Genomic DNA, 23,020 nt, shown 5'->3' on the forward strand with positions numbered 1-23,020 from the left:
TTGATGAACCACATGGCCACCTGGTTGTCAGTTTGAATCAGGACGACCTGGTTGGAGAGGTGATCCTGAAATACTCAGAGCATATCTGATTGCACGAAGCTCCAGGAAATTTATTTGGTGTTTGGCTTCCTCTGGAGACCAAATGCCTTGAGATTGCATGTTTGCAGCATGTGCACCCCAGGAGGTTGGAGGCATCTGTTGTCAAGGTTGTTTGAGGTTCTGGAGCCTGAAATGGAAGGCCTTGAAGCAGATTGGATTGGTTTATCCACCAAGCTAGCGATAAGTGGAGCTGGTTGGTGATGTGGACAATAGTGGACATTGGCTGAGAAGACTGAATCCACTGTGATTTTAGAGTCCACTGCATTATTCTCATGGCCAGGCAGGCCATGGGAGTGACATGTACCGAGGAGGCCATATAACCCAGTAAGATCATAAAGTGACGCACAGTTGAGTGTTTTCGAGACTGCAGTCAATGGGCCAGAGAGGAGAGAGTGAAAGCTCGATCCTAAGGTAAGAAGGCTTTCGCCTTTAGAGTGTCCAAGTCGGCCCCTATGAACGATAGGGTTTGAGAGGGAACTAGCCTGGATTTTGGATAGTTTATAAGAAACCCTAGGGAGATCAGGGTATGGCACGTGAGACGTCAGTGCAGTTTGCTGAGTAGGAGCCCTAATCAACCAATCATCGAGATAGGGGTAGATGTGGACACTTTGACTCCTGAGAAAGACAGGTACCACTATGAGGCACTTGGTGAAGACTCGTGGGGCAGATGCTAGGCCGAATGGTAACATTCGATATTGGAAGTGTTTTGGGCCTACTAGGAAACAAACACAGGAATCTGTGATGTGACGGAGTAATGGAAATGTGTGTGTAGGCGTCCTGGAGGTCAAGAGAGCAGAGCCAGTCTTCCCTTTAACATAAGAACTTAAGAATATGCCATACTGGGTCAGACTAAGGGTCCATCAAGCCCAGCATCTTGTTTCCAACAGTGGCCAATCCAGGCCATAAGAACCTGGCAAGTACCCAAAAACTAAGTCTATTCCATGTTACCGTTGCTAGTAATAGCAGTGGCTATTTTCTAAGTCAACTTAATTAATAGCAGGTAATGGACTTCTCCTCCAAGAACTTATCCAATCCTTTTTTAAACACAGCTATACTAACTGCACTAACCACATCCTCTGCCAACAAATTCCAGAGTTTAATTGTGTGTTGAGTGAAAAAGGAGAAGGGGAAGAAGAGAACCCAAGGTCACCATCTTGAACTTTTCTCTTTGAAGGTATTTGTTTAAGGTGTGAAGGTCCAGTATTGGGTGAACACCACCTGACGTTTTTGGTATCAGGAAATACCGGGAATAGAACCCCTGCCCCTGTTGGGAGAGGGGCACCGGTTCTATTGCTCTGGACTGGAGGAGGAGGGAGACCTCCTGCTCCAGGAGCGGTGAGTGGTCAGCCGAGGTGGGGAATCCGGTGGAACAGAGAGAAAGTTGAGGTGGTAACCTTGGGTTATTACAGCGAGTACCCACTGATCTGTGGTGATTGTGTGCCATGGTTTGGAGAAGTGACACAATCGGCCTCCGACGGGAATAGTCGGAAGTGGAGGCTGGGTACTGCTCACTAGGAAGGAGTCAAAAGCCACATGCTGGACCTGGCTGGGAGGCTGGCTGTGACATCTGTACTTGAGGTTGCTTGGATTGGCCTTTTTGGTAAGACTTAGAAGTTCGAGCCCTGGACGCCAGGGGATAGAATCTCCTTTGCCGGTAGAATTGTCTCTTGGAGTGTCTTCTAAAAGATTGTTTGGAAGAGGAAGAAAGATCAGAAGGCAGTAAGGAGAGCTGGCGCAGAGACTCTTGGTGGTCCTTGAGCTGCGCCACTGCTTCTTGAATCTTTTCTCCGAAAAGATTATCCCCAGCACAGGGCAAGTCAGCTAACCTGTCCTGTACTTCTGGTATAAGGTCTGAAGACTTTAGCTAGGCCCATCTCCTTGCACTAATTCCTGCCGCTGGAACTCTGGAATGTGTGTCGAAGATGTCATATGACGAACGTATTTCATGTTTGGCAGCATCTAGACTCTTTTGTGCTAGGGCATGAAGTTGGTCCTGGAATTGCAGAGGTAAGGCTTCAGCAAATTCCTGAATCTTCGTAAACAGGGCCCTATTGTACTGGGTCATGTATAATTGATAGGAAGCAATGCGAGAGATGAGCATTGACCCATGAAATATTCGTCTTCCAAACACATCCAGAAACTTGTTCCTTTCCTGGGGGAATGGAAGAGTGGGGTTTGGAGCATCGTGCCCTCTTCTGGGCTGACTCCACAACTATTGAATGATCATCTAGTTGAGTTCTCTGGAAGCCAGGGGCTGGCTGAACTAGATAGGTGGCATCTGCCTTATGGTTAACAGGTGCCACAGAGCCAGGGTGCTCCCAATTTCTCTTTAACAGGTCCAAAAGGAGGTCATGAATAGGGATAGACATGATTTCCTTAGGAGCATCGAGAAACTGGAGAAGTTGTAACATCTGATGTCCTCTTCAATCTGAAGCTGGAATGGAACTGTTTCAAACATTTCTTTAACAAAGTTGATAAAGGACAAGTCCTCTGGAGGAGAACGCTTCCTTTCATCAGGAGGAGAGGGCTATGAAGGCAGATCGTCTGAATCCTGGGACGAATCACTGGTCCAGGGATTGTATGGCTTATCACCAGCTCCCATATATTCATCAGAAGGGAGTAATGGTGTTATTCCGGAAGGTCTGGGCCTAGGCATCGATGACTTTGGAAGTGGGACTGAAGGCATTGATGGAGGCATTGAAGGCATCGATGGGGGGCATCGACGGCATCAAGGGCGGCATTGATGGATGTGTCGGTGGTAGCACTCCGGAGGGCAGAAAGGAGATCGGTGATTCTTCTTCTTCTTCCGATGACAAGGGTATCGGTGAGGAAGGAATCGGGGTCATCGGTTCCCTCGGATGCACCGGTGGAAGGGCACATATTAACTTATCCATTCTTACCAATAGCGGTGCAAGCGCCATGGGTATCGGATCGGTGGCCGGAACAGGAACCGGCATTGATGGAGGTTTGAACCCCTGGAGTGCTTTTCTGATGGCCTCTTGGATCATCAGATCCAATTCTTCATGGAAACCTGGGGCATGGATACCCGGTTCTGGAGTAGGAGGCAGCACTGGTGCAGCCAGAGGGTCCACCGGTGAAGGTGGAATCGCGGATCCCGGCACCTGTCCAGGTAGGGAACACCTCGGTGACCCAGAGACAGAAGAGGATGGGGCCTTTTCTGTTCGGGACTTCTTTGTCGGTGGCTCAGACGACGTCGATGCCGAGGGCTTGCCTGTATCAGTGGCCTGAGCTTTATGGTGGCGGTGTCTAAGTTTTTCTCAATGTTCCCCTCGGTCTTTCTCCTGAGGAGGAACAGAGGGGGTCGACACCCACGGAGTTGTCGAAGCCGGTCGGGCAGCAGCGGTTTCCCCATGCTGGCGTGAAGTAGACAGTACTGGTTCAGACGACATTGAAGCTATCGATGGTGTTGGGGTTTTTGTCCGTAAGAGAAGTCCCATCTTCTCCAGCCTAGCCTTGTGACCCTTTGATGTCATTTGGGCACATTTGGTGCAAGTAAGGACATCATGGTCAGACCCCAAACACATCACACAGACCGTGTGAGGGTCAGTGGTGGACATGATTCGAGTGCAGTCAGGGCACCGATGGAAACCCGACGCCATGGCCTTGACAAAATTTAGCTGCGGTGCAGTCGATGGCTGGTAGGCTGCGAGAGAAAAACTCGACGGGAATCGAGCGCAAGCAGGTAAAAAACTTACTGTTCTACCGCAGAGCAAAGATATCGATAAGGGACCCCTGTGGGATAAAAGTTTTTTGAAATTTTTGAAGAAGTTCCGTGAGGAAAAATTCCTGTTAGGAATCTCTGAAGAGCTTCTTAACCCGCATGGCTACTACTGCATGGAAAAAAAGAAGGCTGAATGGGGACCCCTGCTGGCTGCAGGGTGGGTGCTATGCTGGGCATGCCCAGTAGATGCCAGTCAAAGTTCTAGAAACTTTGCCAGTATCCAAAAGTGTTCTGTGATTGGGCTCCATCCTGAAGATGTCACCCATATGTGAGGACTACCATCCTGCTTGTCCTGTGAGAACAGACTTATACCACAGACATTTTAAGAGACAGAATATAATGTTGCTTTCAAAGTTAAAAGGAGACATGAATGCTCAAAGAGATTCACTGAGTGTAAAGGTTGCGTATCACTTCTATTGATACAAGATAGTATAAAATAGGCTGCCTTCTCAACATCTTCACATGCCATCTTCATTGTGAAGAATGGCAACTCTTCTTCATTCTGATAGCAAAAATGAAGCAGATACACTGAACTAACATGGCAAAGCCATTCAGATAAAAGTACTACCACACTCCATTATGCAGAGGGTTGTCACATGGCTCCAGGTCTTAAGAACAGTATAATCCAGTCCTGGTTTTACCCTGATGCATGCCCAGGACTAGATTAACCTGTTCCTTATGATCTGGAGATAGGTTACACCACCAGTGTCAGGGCTCTCTTGCCATGAGAACCTTTGCTCTCTTAAAAACACCACACTTTTGAAGAACATTTCAGATCATAGTTTCACTGGAGTGAGTGGCAAGTGAAGAACACAAAGGAATAACGCTCTGAGGAATTACCGGACTGGAGTAGTAGGAAGATCATAACCTCTGGCCTCTTCTTCCTGCCGGACTTCGCAGACACGACTGAATACAGATAGAGTTTTCGGGATACTGAGCACAGAATGAAGGAAGACAAATACCGATTATATTAGATAGGAAAAACTAGCCACAGAAAAAGATGTGTAGGAACAAGGAACGAGAAACAGAAGAACAGGCTGGGGGGCTATTTCAACTGTTTGTGATGCTGTCTCAGTGGCAAGGTGGTTCTTGCTAGGTACTCGTGCAATGAAACAAAGTTCTGTGCACCCACACAAAAGGTGGCTGTTCACCCAATGGTGGACTATCAGCTGTTGCGTATTTGCAAAATGAGAGCACCAAATCTAGTATATATTCTCTTCCCCCATACCTTCCTCAATCATGAACATAAGATCACTTTACTCTCACAGCAAATAACCGTGGAAACCACACACAATACTGGTCCTATACAAGGAAGAATTAACATTTTGTGAATCACAGGTAACAAAGAATAGATAGATTTTATTAAGTCAGCAGGACCAGTATACATGTGAAGAGATGCAACATCAAGATAAGAATCTTGAGACATTTTGGCAGTAGTCGTAGGTCTTAATTTAGCCTCACCGGAATATCTCTACAATCCTTATTATAGAACCCTCATACAAAACGCTTCCCAATGTGTTATTTCAGATCTGTTAAAAGGATAAAACACCCTTTCCTCTCTTTCAATACCCCTGTCTTTTTAATTTAGTGCCAGGCTAGTAATATAAGCCGACAGCGGTCAAATCCACTGAAGCACAAATTTTTATCTGGAAAGAACAAAACTTAAAGTCTAGCTCTGCTCAAGACTTAAAAGCTCCACTGTTTGTGCTGAAAGTTGAGCAGGTTCTCTCTTAACAAGTTGCTTTAGATAGGAAACACAACAAAATCTTTTTAGGCATTTCTTCTGAAAAATTTCCCTTAAAAACACTCATAGAATAGCCAATATCATCTAGCAAAAGCTTCCCATTTGTTTGGTATCATAAGTTATATCATCTCCACCAATCTAATAGCACATATATTTCTAGTCAAACGAGATTTAAGTCTCAGAGCCATCAATTTGTCTGTCTTACTATCTTTATTAGCGTAAGGCGAAATTTAGACGTATCCAATAATTTCTTTTCCTTTACTTCTGCTATACCAGTCCAAAAGGATTGGGTTTCATCCCCCACAACTATGTTTGTGGAGCACAGAACTTAAGTGGCTTCAGTATACTTGTGACAAAGCAAATAAACTATGAAACATTAAAAACTTAACTGCAAGTTACCCAGGGGCAGATTAGGGAACAGTTCCATCAGTTTTACCGGGAACTTTAAACGGCCGATGGGGAGATCAAAGAGGAGAATATTGAAGGTTATTTGGCAGGGGTAAGGCGTCCATCACTGGATTCAGACCAGAAGCAATGGTTGGATAAGAAAATCTCCACCTTAGATATTCTGCAGGCTATTAAAAGCATTAAAAGAAGATAAGGCACTGGGGTTGGATGGCTTTACAGCCAATTTTTATAAGAAGGTTGGGAAAATTCTGGTTGATCCCTTAAAGGGAATATTCAGTGCATTGTTGAGGAGGGGAGGATCATTAAGGAAGTGGGTATTGTGGTTCTACCCAATGAGGGCAAGAATAACCAACTGTGGCTCTTACAGACCAATTTCATTGCTAAATATTGATATAAAAATTCTGGCGAAAATCCAGCCTTGGTGCATGAAGACTCATCAGTTTTCATACCTGGCAGGCACACTGCAGATAATATAACGATGGTGCTAAACTTGATATGGGGAGTGCAAAGGGACACATTTCTGGCTGTGTTGCTAACGACAGATGCTGAGAAAGCTTTTGATCGGGTGCACTAGGTATATTTGTGGGCAGTTTTGCAAGAAGTAGGGCTAGGGAATAATTTCTGTAAATGGATTTGGCAACTTTATAATGGTCCTACTGCAACACTGAGAGCAAATGGAGGATATTCTGATTCTTTTGTGTTGGGTAGAGGTGCACGTCAAGGCTGCCCTCTATCTCCATTCATTTTTGCATTAGCTATGGAACCTTTTGTATTCAATGTAAGGGAATCTCAGGTGCTTCAAGGCATTAGGGTGGGGTCTAAGGAGTACCGTATATCACTATATGCTGATGATGTCTTGTTTACTTTACCCAATCCTGTAATGTCATTACATACCCTAACAAAATGATCGATATGGAAACGTTTTGGGATTTAAAATAAATCATGCCAAGTCGGATATTTTCAACATAACAGTGCCAAACAAAGAGGTTAGAGGACTTTGGGAAAAGTTTCCTTTTAAGTGGGCAGCCCACTCTATTAGATATTTAGGTGTTAACCTCTCAGGCATCAATTATTAAAATTGAATTATACCCATTAAAGAAGATATATAGAGATTTGGAGCTTTGGACAAAGGAGTGGCAGTATTGAAAATGAATGCACTGGCTCGGCTGTCATACTTATTCCAGATGTTCCCAATTGAAGTCCCAAAGCTCATCCTTAAATTCAGAAAAAATTCCTGAACTTCATTTGGAGGCATTGGTTCCAGAGACTACGTAGTGGTGTCAACAAACAAGATAGATGCCGGATGTCCTTTAAAAACATTTATTGTAGTGGAGACGTAAAAAATGTACGACTCAGGCCGAGTTTCGCCACTCCTCAAGTGGCTGCCTCAGGGGCTGGCTTGTTCAAGACACGAATATACAACGCTCATACATCGGCCTGCTTAAAGGTGAAAAATCACCAGATGATGCATGTCATTTGTGCTCTACTCGGATGAGAGTGGAGACAATACTTCTGAATAGAGCACAAATGACATGCATATACTTTATTTGCCAAAGGGAATGAGGGATTTGGGGGTGCCTTATGTGGAGGAATATTATCCTGCCTTTCAAATTTGTGCTTTTAGAGTGGCATCAGAAAAGATGTGTCAAACAGTGGGTGAATATAGAGCAGTGTGCTGTGCATAAATCTCCTATTTGGGCTTACCCATTGATGGAGAAGAAATTTTCTGTGGCTAGTTTTTCCTATCTAATATAATCAGTATTTGTCTTCCTTCATTCTGTGCTCAGTATCCCGAAAACTCTATCTGTATAAAGCCTGTTGCTAAGTTATGTTACATTGTGAACCGAGGTGATGTTTTGCAAAAGTGCCTCGGTATATAAGAAACCTTAAATAAATAAATAAAATAAATAAATTTAGATTCTCTGGAGCGATATATAATCCTTATGTTAGATATAACAGGGGTTTTGTGCTGGGGTTACAGGAGGGGGGTATTTAAAAAATGGGAATAGCTGGGACTCAGGGTTTTGGGGCAACTGATAGTGGAGATGGTTTTGTGCAAGCTCTGTAGGTTTGACGGATAAGTTTAAAGTTGTCCAATGCTGATGGATTTCCTTATTTTCACTATATTGATCACAATATTGATAAATTAGCTATAGGTAGACAGGCAACAGAAATGGAAGTGATATGTTCTAAAATTAATAGCCTCAAGGGTCTGACTTCTCAGATGTATAAAAATCTCTTGCAAAGGCCCAAGATAAAATTAAGACATGAAACAGAATGGGAGGATTTACAAATGAATTTAAAGGTGGAGGATTGGTAAAGTATCCGTGCATTGGTGGTTAAAGCATTCCTCTGTTCATTTGTTGGAAAATATACTAAAATTTATTATAGAAGGTATCTTATTCCACACAAGCTACATAGAATATATGGAAGGGTATCTGCACAATGTTGGAGGGGCTGAGAGGATGTGGGTACCATGGGGCATATTTGGTGGGGATGTGATGCCATTTGTTCCATTTTGGAGGGAGATTCAACGTTAAATCATGCTGGTGTCAGGGTGACAATTAAGTTGGGATCCTCTGGTACTTTTGTTTAATGCTGGTATGGAAGAAGCCCCTCAAGAGGTGAATAAGTTAAGCTTTCACATTCTTAATGCTGCTAGGTGTGCAATTGCGGCTAATTGGAAGAAGATGGCGGCCCCATCAATGGCGCAAGTATATAAGCGGTTGGAAGTGATATATAGGATGGAACATCTCACTACTATTAGGAGAATAAAATGAAGGCTTTTACAGCCATTGGGAGACCCTATGTGAGCTGGCGGACCTAATGGGGGGAGGGGTTGGGGGAGTGGTGGGTGGAATGGAAAGTGAGGAATTGGGTTGGGGTGACAAAAAGGGAAAAGATGTTTTTTTAAAAGTTCGGAGAGTTTTCAGGTTTTTCGTTGAATAAAGATAAAAATCAGACATTTTGGCCTTTCCAAAAGTTATAGAACACAAACTATGGGGAGAATAACGGTTTGTGGCAAAGAAACATTTTGTCTGGTAATAGGAATATTGGGTTATAGCCACAGAATTCTCTTCAGCTAGAACCCAGGAGAAGCACCATATTAATAAAGGTATTAACTTCTTAATCTGCTTCAAATGAAGACTGCATTTGTTTCTTTTACTATTTTTTCTTTTTTAATTGCTAATAAAATGTTTTCTTTAAAATGTAATTGTCTCTTTCTCATGTTTATATCAATCAGGCATTTGTGGTCTGATCCAAGTGAAAGAACAAAAAATAAATAAATAAACGAACAAAAAACACCCCTCAAAAAAACAGGTAACAGGACAAGCACTAGCAAGTTAGATGCAAAGTATTAATAAGGAAGACAACTGCTATACTGGTAACACTAAACTAATTAATAAAGCTAATACTATTCCATTTCAAAAGCAAGAGCAAGGATGTTAATCGTTATACTTTAAAATTCCATTAGCTGACCAAGGGGTTAAAGGGGCACTAAGGGAGGACAAGGCCAATAGCAGAGAGATTAAAATAATTCTTTGCTTTGGTCTTTACCGAGTAAGATGAAAGGCAGATACCCATGGAAGTGATATGTAAAGGTGATGATTCAGAGGAAATGAAACAAATCTCAGTGAACCTGGAAGATGTAACAGGAAAAACTGACAAACTAAAGAGCAGCAAAATCACTTGGACTACATGGGATATCTCCCAGAGTGCTAAGAGAACTAAAAAATGAAATTGCAGACCTCCAATTAGTAATCTGTAAACTATCATTACAATCAGATACAGTACCTGAATATTGGAGGGTCGCCAATGTAACCCCACTTTTTAAAAAAGGAACCAGTGAGCCTGACATCAGTGCTGGGAAAAATGCTTGAAACTATTATAAAAAGAACAAAATTATAGAACATATAGATGGAGTTTAATGAGATAAAGCTAAACTGATTTAGGAAAGTCTTCTCTCACAAATCTGCCACATTTTTTTTTTTGAAGGCATGAATAAACATGGGGATACGGTGAGCAAGTTCACATAGGGCCAGATTGTAAAATTTACACGCGGGTGTAGATTTGTGCGCGCAACCCGGCACGCATAAATCTACGCCCGATTTTATAACAAGCACGCGCAGCCAAGCGCATGTTATAAAATCTGGCATCGGCACACGCAAGGGGGTGCACACTTGTGCACCTTGCGCACGCCGAGCCCTAGGGGAGCCCCTTTACACCATTTTCGGTGAGCAGCGGGTAGAGTTAAACGTCATAGCTTTTGCAGCCTGCTGCTGTCAACAGTGTGTGAAAAAAGTGGCGGCTTCAAAACAACTTCAATAATCGGTTTCTGCTGATGAATATTTCTTTAACTGTGGCATATGAGATATTCATGCTATTCTGTGCCAATTCAAGTGGCTCTTAAGCCCCTGAGGCAGCTCGTTGAGCGAAACTCGGCCAGAGTCGGGCAAGATTTAATAAAGTCCTATTTTACCGATTCAACTCCTTGTGTTTGTTGCTATCAGCTATCTTGGATCGGCTACCGGTTTGTTTTCTTGGATCATTCCATGGTGAGACCATACTTCATGTACTGTCTGCAATTCTGGTCACCATATCTCAAAAGAGATACAGCGGAATAAGAAAAAGTACAGAGAAGGGCGAACAAAATGATAAAGGGGATGAAACAATTCCCCTATAAAGGAAGGCTAAAGAGGTTAGGGCTCTTCAGCCTAGAGAACAGACAGTTGAAGGAAGATATGATAGAGGTCTATAAAATAAGTGAAAGAGAACAGATAAACAAATTCAAAAACGAGGAGACATGTAACGAAGTTACTAGGTAAATGAAGGGAGAAAAGATCTGGATGTTTTGCAAACCCCTTTAATAATTGGATCCCAATTTGGGATTTCATCCACTTTGCTATCTGAGATTCTAAGAGAGGAAATGACCTGTGACATTAATGCTGCAATCTCATCTTTATGGAAGAGTCTAAAAACGGAATCGTCCTCTCTTCCAGAGTGAATTTCCCCTTCCTCAATAGAGTCATAGCTACTCCCTTCATTTATTAATTTATTTATTTATTGGTTTTTATATACCGCCGCTCATCAGAGATATCACGTCGGTGTACATAGAACAAAATCCGCAATTGCGTTTTACATAAAACAGTAAGAAAAAAACTGAGAAAACTTTACATTAAAAACAGTTAAATGCATTAACAAAAAACAATTTATAAAATATAAATAGATATATAATGATAATATTATATGGAGTAGTTATAATATTACAATTTATAAAAGAGTCAAGGGAGAGTAAAGGGGGGGCAAAGGAAGGAGAGGGTATGAGTTTAAGTAGGGGAGGAAGAGAGAAAGGTGTAAGGGGAAGAGATTATATACATGTAGGGCTGAAAAACAGCAAATTCTTCAGTTTTATAAATAGAAAGGAAGGAGCTAGGGTGAAATAGGTAGGAATGAGACTAGTGTTGGCTGTTGTAAAAAGGAGGTGGGAGAGAGGTTAAAGGAAAGGTGGGTGTCGTCTTCCATGTCTAAACTTAATGGATAAGAGAAAGAGGAGGTAGAGAGGAGAGGGTAACAGGAGTAGAGAAAGAAAATGTGCAGATCATGTGTAGGCTTTTGTGAAGAGCCATGTCTTGAGCTTTTGTTTAAAGGTTTTTGGAGACAGTTCCAGGCACATAACACTACAAGGGAAAAGTAAACCCATTAAATTTAAATATCGACCACCCTATAATTTAGAATTGCTGAAAGACAAATTAGAAGAAAAACTAACTAAATTAGACTACTCCAACTGCTGCTCCACAGCCACAACATGGATGCAAACAACCAGTAACCTAGCAGATGAGATAAACCCAACAAAATATATTAACGTCAAAGAACCTAAACAAACAATCTCCTGGCACAATGAAAAAATAAAAGAAGTCAAAAGGAACCTAAGAAAAAAAGAAAAAGAATGGAGAAAAAATAAAACAACCGATAACCTAACCAAGTACAGAAAACACCTAGCCTACTACAAACAAATAATTCTCAATGCAAAAAACAGTTCTATGACACTAAAATAGAGAAATATGCTAACAACCCTAGAACCTTATTTTCCATAGTAAGCGATCTCACTAATGACAAATCCGACTCCCCACAAAACCTATCAGTAACTAAATGCAATGAAATAGCCAACTTTTTCAGTGACAAAATTAAAAATCTAAAAACAAAAATTCCAGATACAACGAAACAAGAAATCAAAATGAAAAAAAAAGAGATGTTGAACTATGGAAGACATTTGATATGGTATCTGAAATGGAAATTGAGTCTATGTTAAAAAACTAAACCCCGCCCCTCATGCATATGACACAATACCAACCACTGAAATAAAAAAAGTAGCCAACACAGTATCTCCAACATTAGCAAAGGTAGTGAATCTCTCGTTAGAGGAAGGAATCATGGAAGATAATCTAAAAGGGGCAATTGTAAAACCAATTTTAAAGAAAAAAAAACAGCGACCTGCTTAATCTGAGCAATTACAGACCTGTATCAAACCTACCCCTAACTGCAAAATTAATCGAAAAAACTATGCAAAAGCAACTAGCGGAACACTTAGATAATAACATCTTGTATCCATCACAACATGGCTTTAGAAAACACTATAGTACAGAAACACTACTGCTAGCACTAACAGACAACATCATGAGAGGTTTCGACAATGGCAAACATTATATTTTAATGATGCTGGACCTGTCAAGTAGCATTTGATACTGTAAATCATGACATACTTTTAAATAGACTAGAGGAAATAGGATTAAAGTAACATAACTATCAAATGGTTCAGATCATATCTAAGTAACAGATATTTCCAAGTCCAAATCAAAGACGTAATGTCAGAGAAAATACACCTATAAACAGGAGTACCACAGGGGTCAGCTCTATCCACTACATTCTTTAACATATACCTATTACCATTCCGCCACCTACTGGCCGGTCTGGGCATAACACACACTATATATGCTGACGATATACAGTTAATACTTCCTATAGATGAAACTATTGAAAAAACATTAAACATCGCTAATATGTACCTTGACATCATAAAACAATTACTAAACCATATGGAGCTAGTAATCAACATAGAGAAAACAGAATTCCTACATTTAGAATGCAAAAAGACCGAGATCATTCAAAACACTATCACACTCAAAAACAACCATAAAATAGAACTAGCAGAGAAAGTACGGAACCTAGGAGTTATAATCGACACCGAATTAAGCTTAAAACAACATATATCCTTAAAAGTGAGAGAAGGATACACTAAACTTATGGTTCTCAGAAGACTCAAACCACGTCCAACATCAAAAAACTTTCGTTCAGTATTACAAGCATTGATTTTTGCAAGCACCGACTACTGTAATGCACTACTACTAGGCCTTCCATACACTTCACTCAGACCACTACAAATTTTACAAAACACCGCTGCAAGAATTTTGACCGGAAAAAGTAAAAGAGACCACATCACCGAAATCCTAGCCGAGTTACACTGGTTACCCGTTGAACAAAGAATACAATACAAAACACTTTGCACCATACATAAATTAATACATAACGAAAAGTAGAATGGCTTAACACAGCCCTCCGCGTACACGTACCAAACAGAAACTTAAGATCAGCAAACAAAGCACTCCTTACTATCCCATCAATAAAGACAGCAAGACTAACACAAGTAAGAGAGAGAGCACTGTCCTTGGCAGGACCCATACTGTGGAACACCATGCCACTGGAGTTAAGGTTGCAAAAAGACAGCAAAACCTTCAGAAAAGGCTTAAAAACCTGGCTATTCAAGCAAGCCTATCAAATAGAGAAGGGGAAACTGTGAGGCAGGCGAAGTGAGAGGTACGAACAAATAATGTGTGTAGCCGTATTTCTATCTCTGTTTTTACTTTACCTTCTCGTCCATCACCAGAAGGTAAATTGACACTTATAAAGTTAGAATTGTTTTTAAACTGATAAATCCTGGACAGTATTGTATCACAAACCAATTATATCATTTAGAAAACTATGTACCGAACCATTATGGCACTTGTGTAAATTAATATATTTCAGCATCCTTATTTTATGTGCCCTATTGTAAACCGTTGTGATGGATCCTTCTTAACAACGGTATAGAAAAGATTTAAATAAATAAATATGGATCCTCAAGGTCTATAAATGGAGACTCAGAGGATTGAGAAAAACTACCCCATCTGTATCAGGAGAAAACCTCTTTCTTTTTTGAAATAAAAAAAAAATTATTTGGGAGCTGATCTGAAGCTTATGCCCTGTAGAACTGCAGAAAGTTTTTCTTCACTAGACTTCTCTATTTATTTTTTTTACATATTCTTCTATTCCGCTACTTCCAAGCAATGCATTCAGTGCACAAAGTCTTGTGAAGGAATTTGAAAAACTCGGGGTAGATTTATCCAATAGCAGGCATGTTAGTGTCTACATATGAACCCAATGCCCAGTTTTAACGATTCTGGCTGCTAGGCAGTCCCCCCGCCAGCAGAGATCCTCATGGAGCCATGCTTTCTCTTGCTCTAGCTACCTCCTTGGTGGTCCCATAAATCAGCCTTATTTAAGCCCTGCCTCTCCCACAACTCTGTGCCTCTTCGAGACACCTCCTTGCATTGGCCCAACTTGCCTTGCTACTGAGTGGCCTCCGTGGCCTTCTCAGCCTTCTTGCCCTGTCCTGTGGCCTTTGGGCCTTCTAGTCTAGCTCTGCTTATGCCTGCTTGTCTGTTTCTCTCTTGTCTTGTCATATATATATATATATATATATATATATATATATATATATATATGTACTTTGCTTTGTTTTAGGTTCCTGTAAGCCCGTGTTTGTGTATTCTTTGCCCTGTTCTCGTGGTCCTGTCCATTCCTTGTCTTATGCTATCCAATCCTTGTTTTGTCCGGTCCTGGTCGCACCCAGCCCGGTCCTCCTTGTGGTCCTTTGGTTCTAGCCCTTGCCTCCCACATCTGCCTTGACTCCAGTTCCAGTCCCTGCCTCCTTTTCCAGTGCTTACCTCCAGCCCATGCCTGTCTCCAGCACCAGCCTGTGCCTCCAGTTCCAGCTCACTGCCTGCCCTACCTCTAGACCCAGCTGGTCTCCAGTTCCAGCCAAAGTCCTGCCAGCCACCAGAACCTGCAGGCTCAACCCAAGGTTACCAGTTACCAGTTACTGGTTACCAGTTACCAGTTACTGGTTACCAGTGAATTTCAGAATTCTATACAAATCAATCACCTTAATCCACAAAACCATCCATCATCAACTTCAACTTGACCTGGAAATACCATTCAAACTCCACTCCTCTAACAGACCAACTAGAGATAGTCATAAAGGCATGCTCAATGTTCCCCCCACTAAAGCCACACGCCTCGCCACGACCAGAGACAGAGCCTTTTCGTTAGCAGGCCCATCTATCTGGAATAGTATCCCTTCAAATCTCAGACTGGAGCCTTGCCTTTTAACTTTCAGAAAAAGACTTAAAACCTGGCTCTTTCACCAAGCCTTCCCTGAACCACCAGACAATTACTAGTTGGCCTTTCACTCCTACCCGGTCTGGCACTTGAATTTCTCGAAAACAAAAAAAAAAAATGGACTCTGAGACTTTCAGGGTAAAGCACAGTTTTTTAAGTTTTATAACTCGTACACTCTATGGTAACAATACTTTTATTACCGGCCTTTCTTCTTTCCAGCTTGTAGTAAGCTTCCAAGTTCTCTCCCCCTGTTGATTTGTAACTTTGACTTATTCCTTCCTATTGTTATCTTTCGTTTACTTGAATTTGTTTACTCTAGTTTTTCCCTTTGTTAAACTGTAAACCGATCCGATATGGTTATTTACTATGAAGGTCGGTATAAAAAACTGTTAAATAAATAAGGCAGAGGTGGCTGGTTAGGCAGAAGACCCTGTTTTGCCCTTCCCTGCCTTGAAGTGCTATACTACCCCCTGTGGGGGAAATCCCTGTATCCAGCCAGTCCCCCAGCTGAGATACCGATTGACCTCATGAGTTAAAATTAAAGGTTCAGCATTTAACCATTTCGTCAGGAATGGCTGCCTCAAAATCCACGATTCCTCTCTCTTCAGCCCGGGATATAAATTAGGAACTCATCCTGGCCTCTAAAGCCCCTATTTCCCTCATTTGAGCTGTTTGTGCAATTTGCTCCAAGTCATTTTCAATGTGGGGGGAAGCTGGACAGAAAGCTAATTGCACCTATGGCTCGTCTGCCGTCTCAGGAGAGACAGCGGTGGTTTCACTCCAACATTAGTACTTTATTAACACAAAGGGCTTTTAAGATTTAACATTTATTGTCTTGAGAAGACTTAATATGCAGTTGTTGTAAATCAAAATTCACTTTCATTAGCTTACCTTGGCCCTCAAGGTAAAAAAAACAATTTTTGAGAGAAAAATATAACAAGGGGAGACAGTACCTTTTAGAAAATCCTCTTCTTAGCTCTACCCAAGACCCTTAATGGGACTGGGAGCTATCAGCATCAGGGCATGCAAACTCTGGATCAACAGGTGCCTATAATTCTGAAATTCTTCTGGAAGAAGTAATTGCCACCAAAAAGACTGTTGTAAGAGTTAAGACCTTAATTGAAGATTTGCCTAAAGGCTCAAAAGGAGGTTTAGCTAGCGCTTACAAAACTAAATTTATACTCCATTGCGGAAACACAGATCTAATCAGAGGATGTAAATGTTTTACCCCATTTAGAAAACAGGAAATATCCCTATGGAAAGTGATCAAATTACCATTAATTTCCCCCCCCCGAAAACATGAAATGGCAGCTAACTGCACTTTCAAAGAGTTTAAAGCCAAACCTTTATCTAAACCACATTGTAAAAATAATGTCTTTCCTTGCAAAATTCCTCAGATATGCGCCAAACTCTTATATAAGACAGAGAAGTAGAATTCTTTCTAGAGTGTAACATTGTACTAATTACCAGTCCTGTATCAGCGCAGTCATAGTCTTTTCGTTGGCTGGAGAACCTTCTTGCCTTTGCATTCTTGTGGGTTGCTGTTAGAACCATCACTGGTTCACCCCATTTTTATATTTTCTGCTCGCATGCCCAATGACCTAGCACCTTGCCGTTGTATTTTGGCTCAAAAAAATCTATTTGCCCATTCTCCTGACCTATGCGTAATGCTGAAAGTTGTAGCAGATTTTTCTCCTCCCATGCAAATAGTAGCTCTGTTTCCTTTGAAACTCTTTGGCTCCGGGTACTCTCTTCTTTATTTACGTATGTTACTGAAGTAGCATTGTACACTTACTGCTCCTCAACTAATCATTGACTGAAAACGGAGTAATGAAAGCTTTATGATCTTTGACTAACTGATTTTTGTAGCCCATACTCTATCGCTTTCCTCAACCTTGAGCAAAACGATTCTGGTAAAAGGCACCCCAATCTTTTGAAATGGGCATCTGTTGTCTTAATATCCAATCTAGAAACTCTAGTGATAGTCCCCGCTGCAACATTCAGGGAGTTTGCACACCAACAAAAACCTTACATTTATTTTTTAGGTGATTTTTTTTTTAATTATGCATGCATAATTGCATACTATCATAGTAATTCACCTAAGAACATAAATGCCATACTGGGTCAGACCATCAAGCCCAGTATCCTGTTTCCACCAGTGGCCAATCCAAGTCACAAGTACCTGGCAAGTATTTAAACAATAAATAAATTCCATGCTACTAATGGCGGCAACAAGCAGTGGCTATTCCCTATTGATTACTAGCAGTTTATGGATTTCTCCTAATGTGGGCAAATACCTAGTGACAAGTCAAGGCATACGCTATAGCAAATTTCATAAGCCTACTTCCAAGGATAAAGTGCTTTTACATGCGTAAAGCTCAGCATTACACATGTAAATGCTCTTGAACATCAGGCTGCTAGCATTAAACAGCTTTCTTTGTGACTCCAACCAAAGACAAAACTTGAAAAAGTAATAGGTCTTTGATACACTCTAGAACTGGCTTCCTCAATACATTCATGTTTTTTCTTTTCCATGTATATCAGCAGCGAAGTTTATTGCTATACTGGCAATACTAAACAAATTAATAAAGCCAACACTGTTACATCCTGCTCCATTTCAAAAGCAAGAGCAAGGATGTTAATCGCTATACTGTGAAATTGCAAAAGTTATAAAAAAAAGATAAATAAAGGGGGATTGGCTCTTATGGACCAAATTCTAGTTTTCATATGTATCTGAATTTGCTAGATCTATCAGAGCAATAATTTAAAATAGAATATAGTACTGAACACTGAATTTCTATTTAAAAATATGGGGTCAGCAATTTGATTTTATGCTTTTAAATTCAGAATTAGTCTCTGGTAATGTAGATCCACTTTTTTTTTTTTTTATATATAATATTTATCACTACATTACTATGTTTAATTGGTTATCTATTCTATTTGTTCCATAATTTATTGTTAGTTCTATTGTTACCTGTTTTATTGTTCAACTGTTCTATGTAAAGCCCACTACTCTTTTTGGGCATTTAAAAGTTGTATGTAAACCGGATTGATTTGTAGTTCCTACAAGAACTTCGGTCTATAAAAATTAAAAATAAATAAAAATAAATAAACTGTGGAATCAAGCTGAGCAGTCCATCAATAATCACTATGTAAGGACATAAGAACATGCTATACTGGGTCAGACCAAGGGTCCATCAAGCCCAGCGTCCTGTTTCCAACAGTGGCCAATCCAGGCCATAAGAACCTGGCAAATACCCAAAAACTAAGTCTATTCCATGTTACCGTTGCAAGTAATAGCAGTGGCTATTTTCTAAGTCAACTTAATTAATAGCAGGTACTGGACTTCTCCTCCAAGAACTTATCCAAACCTTTTTTGAACCCAGCTACACTAACTGCACTAACCACATCCTCTGGCAACAAATTCCAGAGTTTAATTGTGCATTGAGTGAAAATGAACTTTCTCCGATTAAATGTGCCACATGCTAACTTCATGGAGTGCCCCTTAGTCTTTCTATTATCCGAAAGAATAAATAACTTTGTCCCAGCTGTTGGTGAGTTAAACAGCAGAGTCCTTGTTTTTAATCATATGCGGCTGTGCAGAGCCTTAACTGCTCGAGAGCTTTCAAGATGGCGGCATTCCAGAAACAACAGAAGAAACCACCATTAACTGCTCTTTCTGGGAATGTCTCAGAGTTTAAAATATACTTGTGCACTAGGTTCAGGCTAGGAGGACCCCAGATTGTCAGCTTGCTCTGTATGACTTTTTCTATAGTTTGCAAGCTGAACACTATCTGCTGTCAGACACTGCTGCCTTTTATTGGTCAGAGAACACAGCACTCAGACATATGAACTGGCACATGGAAATCCTCAGAAAATATCTCCAAGTCTTAAAAAAACCATTCCAAATACAAACAAACTCTCTTTTCCCTTTCCTTTTTCTATTTTCTTTTTAATATTTAAATCACAGCCTATGAGACTTACCTTAGCCAGCTGAAAGCTATTATTCTTTTTCTGCCTTGAAAAAGGTTAAAGGCAGTGGGGTAGATTTTACAAAATGTGCGCACACGCGTACTTTTGTTCGCGGACCAGGCGCAAACAAAGAGTACGCGGGATTTTAATAGATACGCACGTAGCCGCGCATATCTTTTAAAATCCAGGGTCGGCGCACGTAAGGCTGTGCAAAATCAGCAGCCTGCGCGCGCCAAGCCGCACAGCCTGCCTCCGTTCCCTCTGAGGCCGCTCCGAAATCGGAGCGGCCTCGGAAGGAACTTTCCTTCCACCCCCCTGCACCTTCCCCTCTCTTCCCCTACCTAACCCACCCTCCCCAGCCCTACCTAAACCCCCCTACCTTTGTTGCACAAGTTACGCCTGCCTGAGGCAGGCGTAACTTGTGTGCCGGGCTGGCTGCCGGCGCGCGATTCCCAGGCGCCGTTTCGGAGGCCTCAGCCACGCCCCCGGGCCGGAACCACACCCATGGCCCCGCCCCCCAAATGACACCCCCCCCCCCCCCAGGAAAGCCCCGGGACTTACGCGTGCCGCCGAGCCTACTCAACATAGGCTCGGCACGCGCAGGGGGAACACTTTGGGCAGGTTTTTCTGGGGGTACACGCGTATCTTACGCGTGTACCCCTTTGAAAATCTGGCTCAGTTTGAATAATAAAACTGTTACCTTCTCTTGTTAACTGTTTTATCGCTCAACCTATTACCACATTCAAGAGATGGGAGCCAGGATGGAAGCCCTTGAGTTAGTGGGCTTGCTTTGAGTCCTGACAAGAGGTGGTGAGCTTTCAAACTTAACGGCAGCTTCACTGCAAGGCTGATCAATTGCAGGAGCTTGGCCTCCACAAGCATTTCAGCTCAGAGAGTAAGCAGACGATCCCTTTTTTTGAAAAGGGCCTGCTCATACTACGCAGGTTGTGCTCTCCCAGAGAAAACAAACCCCCATCATACGGGTAATGAGCTGCGTTGCTGTCCTGGCTCGCATCACTGCAGAGAACAATCCACAGGAGCTTGGCCCATTAAGATAAATTTCACTCAAAAATAGTTTAAGCGCTATATCACGACCATGAAATAGCCATAAAAATTCTCTTTACTTAAAAAACTGTTTTTAGTTCAGGTGTTTCAGCTTAACTGCGACACAGAGCATAAGGATCCTTCAGCAGAATTACATTTTGCCCCGCAACTGCTGCAACGACGGACCTTCGCCAACATGGTGACTCCCTCTCAGCTCTGGCAGGACACAGGAATTCCCTGCTGAAGCGCAGGCAACTCAACCTAAGTCCCCAAATAATGGCCGATTTAGAGGGCAGAGACTTCTCCTCACGCTGCAAACAGCAAGGGAGTAAATAAATTGGTCTCTAGGACTCGCCTCACTGCAGAAGAACGGTCCACAGGAGCATGACCACAATTTAAGGCACTCTCATACTAGTAAAGGTGCTGAAAGTAAAAAATAATAAATCCTCTTTTTAATCAACTACAAGAGCAAAAACTGTAAACTCCCATCCAACGGCTGGTGGCAGAGAACACTGTTTGAATATGTTCTAATTATCACTTATATTCTAGTGATGTCATTAAATTAAAAAAAAAAAAAAAACCAACTTTTAGAACTCTGCCTCCATTTGCGCTGGATGAGAGGATATACCCATAGGTTCGGGACTGGAGGAGCAGAAGGAAGAGGAATAGCTAATGCGTAAACTGATCTCATTTACTTTCTTGCTCTCTTTCATTTCAGTTCAGGATGGGGAGAAGGCTCTGTTTATTGAAAAAAAGATCTGAACTTTCATTACGACAGGCTTGGTGTTAAATTGTTCTGCACAGCAACAAGCATCAGTTACCTGGCAACAGTACCAGCAATAGCATCTGATCCATTTTTCTTTTCAGCAGCTTCAGGCTCTGAATTAAAAAAAGAAAAAAGAAAAAAAATTAGTCAAATCAATCCCACAAGGGGGCGCACCTCAAAAACCTAGCAGCTCGAAAGATGAAATGGAAATTAGAAACAAGAACATGAAATAATAAAAAGTAAAACAGGGAGTGGGGAGAGACCTGAGAATCACAAGACAGATAGTATTCTGCAATTTTTTTCTCCCCATTCTTTCCCACTTTTGACCTTCCCTCCCCCAGAGGGCCTGGTCAGGTACCCAACTCTGCTCAAGGGGAAATCTCCTTTAGGAACAAATCTCCCAGCATCACTCTTGCTACCCTTCCACCTTCCTTCTCCAGAGCTCAAGAGCATCAACTCAAGGGAATTACTGGGCCTCAGTGGCCACAGACAAGAGTCAAACCTAAGTCTCCTGCACACTAGCACTATATTTAAGCCGGGGTTCAGGGATTATTTTGGTCACGATGCTAGTGTTAGCAAACACAAAAGTGAAATTACGACTTGCCTCATAATTTACTTTATTTCTGCTACATCAGACAAGAATATATGGGTTTAGTTCCCTCATCCAGAAGTTGGAGGCAGAATTTTCTTTTCTTTTTTTTTTTTTTAAACTTTGATGACATCATATGTATGTATGCCACAAATGGAACAGGTATAGCCAGTATACTACTGACAAAGCTACACGAACAATACAGCAAACAATCAAATTATAATTTAAGTTGAATATTACCTAAAATATATAAATCTATTTAATCCCAAATTAAACATTTTTCAATTTTTCTTAACAACGAGTAACAGTCTTACTATGGAACAACTGTTTTATATATGCTTGGAGAAATTTAAAAAAAAAATGAAGGGGAACAGTTTAACTACAAGATTAGTTAAAGTAGGAAATAGCAACATAAAGGTAGCTCCGTTTATTCTTCCTGGGTGGGCGCCCTGACTGGTATAGCGGAAGTAAAGGAAAGTGTGTCAGGATCCTCAGAACTGGAAGATGGATCAGATGCAGGCTGAGAAGCCACAGACCGCAAAGGCCGTTTGGTCCCCGCGGGACCCTCGTCCCCCGTACCCCTGGATCGCTTCTTTGCCTTTGGAATAGAGCCCAGGAATATAGTTTGGTCAGCACTCCTCTTTTTGCCTGCTTTCCGGGCTTTAAAAGCACAAATTCTGATGAAAAAGAGGAAGCAGACAATGAGGCATTCGAATCCCACTCGGGGACAGCCTCCGAGTCTTTAAAACCAAGCCCCGTTGCCTGGTCCCCCTCAGGGACCATCTTTTGAGGGGATAAGAGCGGTGGGAGATTCCCCTCCCCCGCCGCTGTCAGCACCGCCAACCTCGCCGCTGCGAGGGAATCAAAGATGGCGCCCGTTCCCGCGCTTAGCGGGGACTGACCGAGAGAAGAAGGCTGAAGCTTCCCAAGTGCACAGTCTGGATCCTTAAGACAACCCTCGCAGGGGTCACGGGGGCTCCCTCTCCCCCTGAGAGGCAATTTGAACATATGCCTTCCCTCGAGAGCCGAGCTCTCACGGCGCCGCGCAGCATGTCAGTCAAAACTAAAAAAGGAACAAGGCTGCCTCAAAAAAAAAGGCGAAAAAGCAGCGAAAATCACTAAAAAAAAAGCACCCAAACATGAGCCCGAGGAAAGGGACAG

At 41.9% G+C, this 23,020-nt stretch overlaps 1 protein-coding gene across 8 annotated transcripts in view; it reads right to left on the reverse strand.

Annotated features, from left to right (window-relative positions):
• Positions 1-23,020, reverse strand: part of TP53BP1 (tumor protein p53 binding protein 1) — a 176,121-nt gene that overhangs the window by 54,576 nt on the left and 98,525 nt on the right. For 7 of the 8 annotated variants that reach the window (XM_029574967.1, XM_029574966.1, XM_029574969.1 and 4 more), the window contains 2 exons: positions 21,326-21,383; positions 4,682-4,774 (listed from right to left, as the gene is read on the reverse strand). In XM_029574967.1, coding sequence (XP_029430827.1) covers positions 4,682-4,774; positions 21,326-21,383 — 151 coding nt within the window. The remainder of the gene's footprint in view (positions 1-4,681; positions 4,775-21,325; positions 21,384-23,020) is intronic. The other variant, XM_029574970.1, reaches the window with a different exon arrangement.

Source organism: Rhinatrema bivittatum, chromosome 13 (assembly GCF_901001135.1).
Source record: "Rhinatrema bivittatum chromosome 13, aRhiBiv1.1, whole genome shotgun sequence".
Taxonomy (NCBI): Eukaryota; Metazoa; Chordata; class Amphibia; order Gymnophiona; family Rhinatrematidae; genus Rhinatrema; species Rhinatrema bivittatum.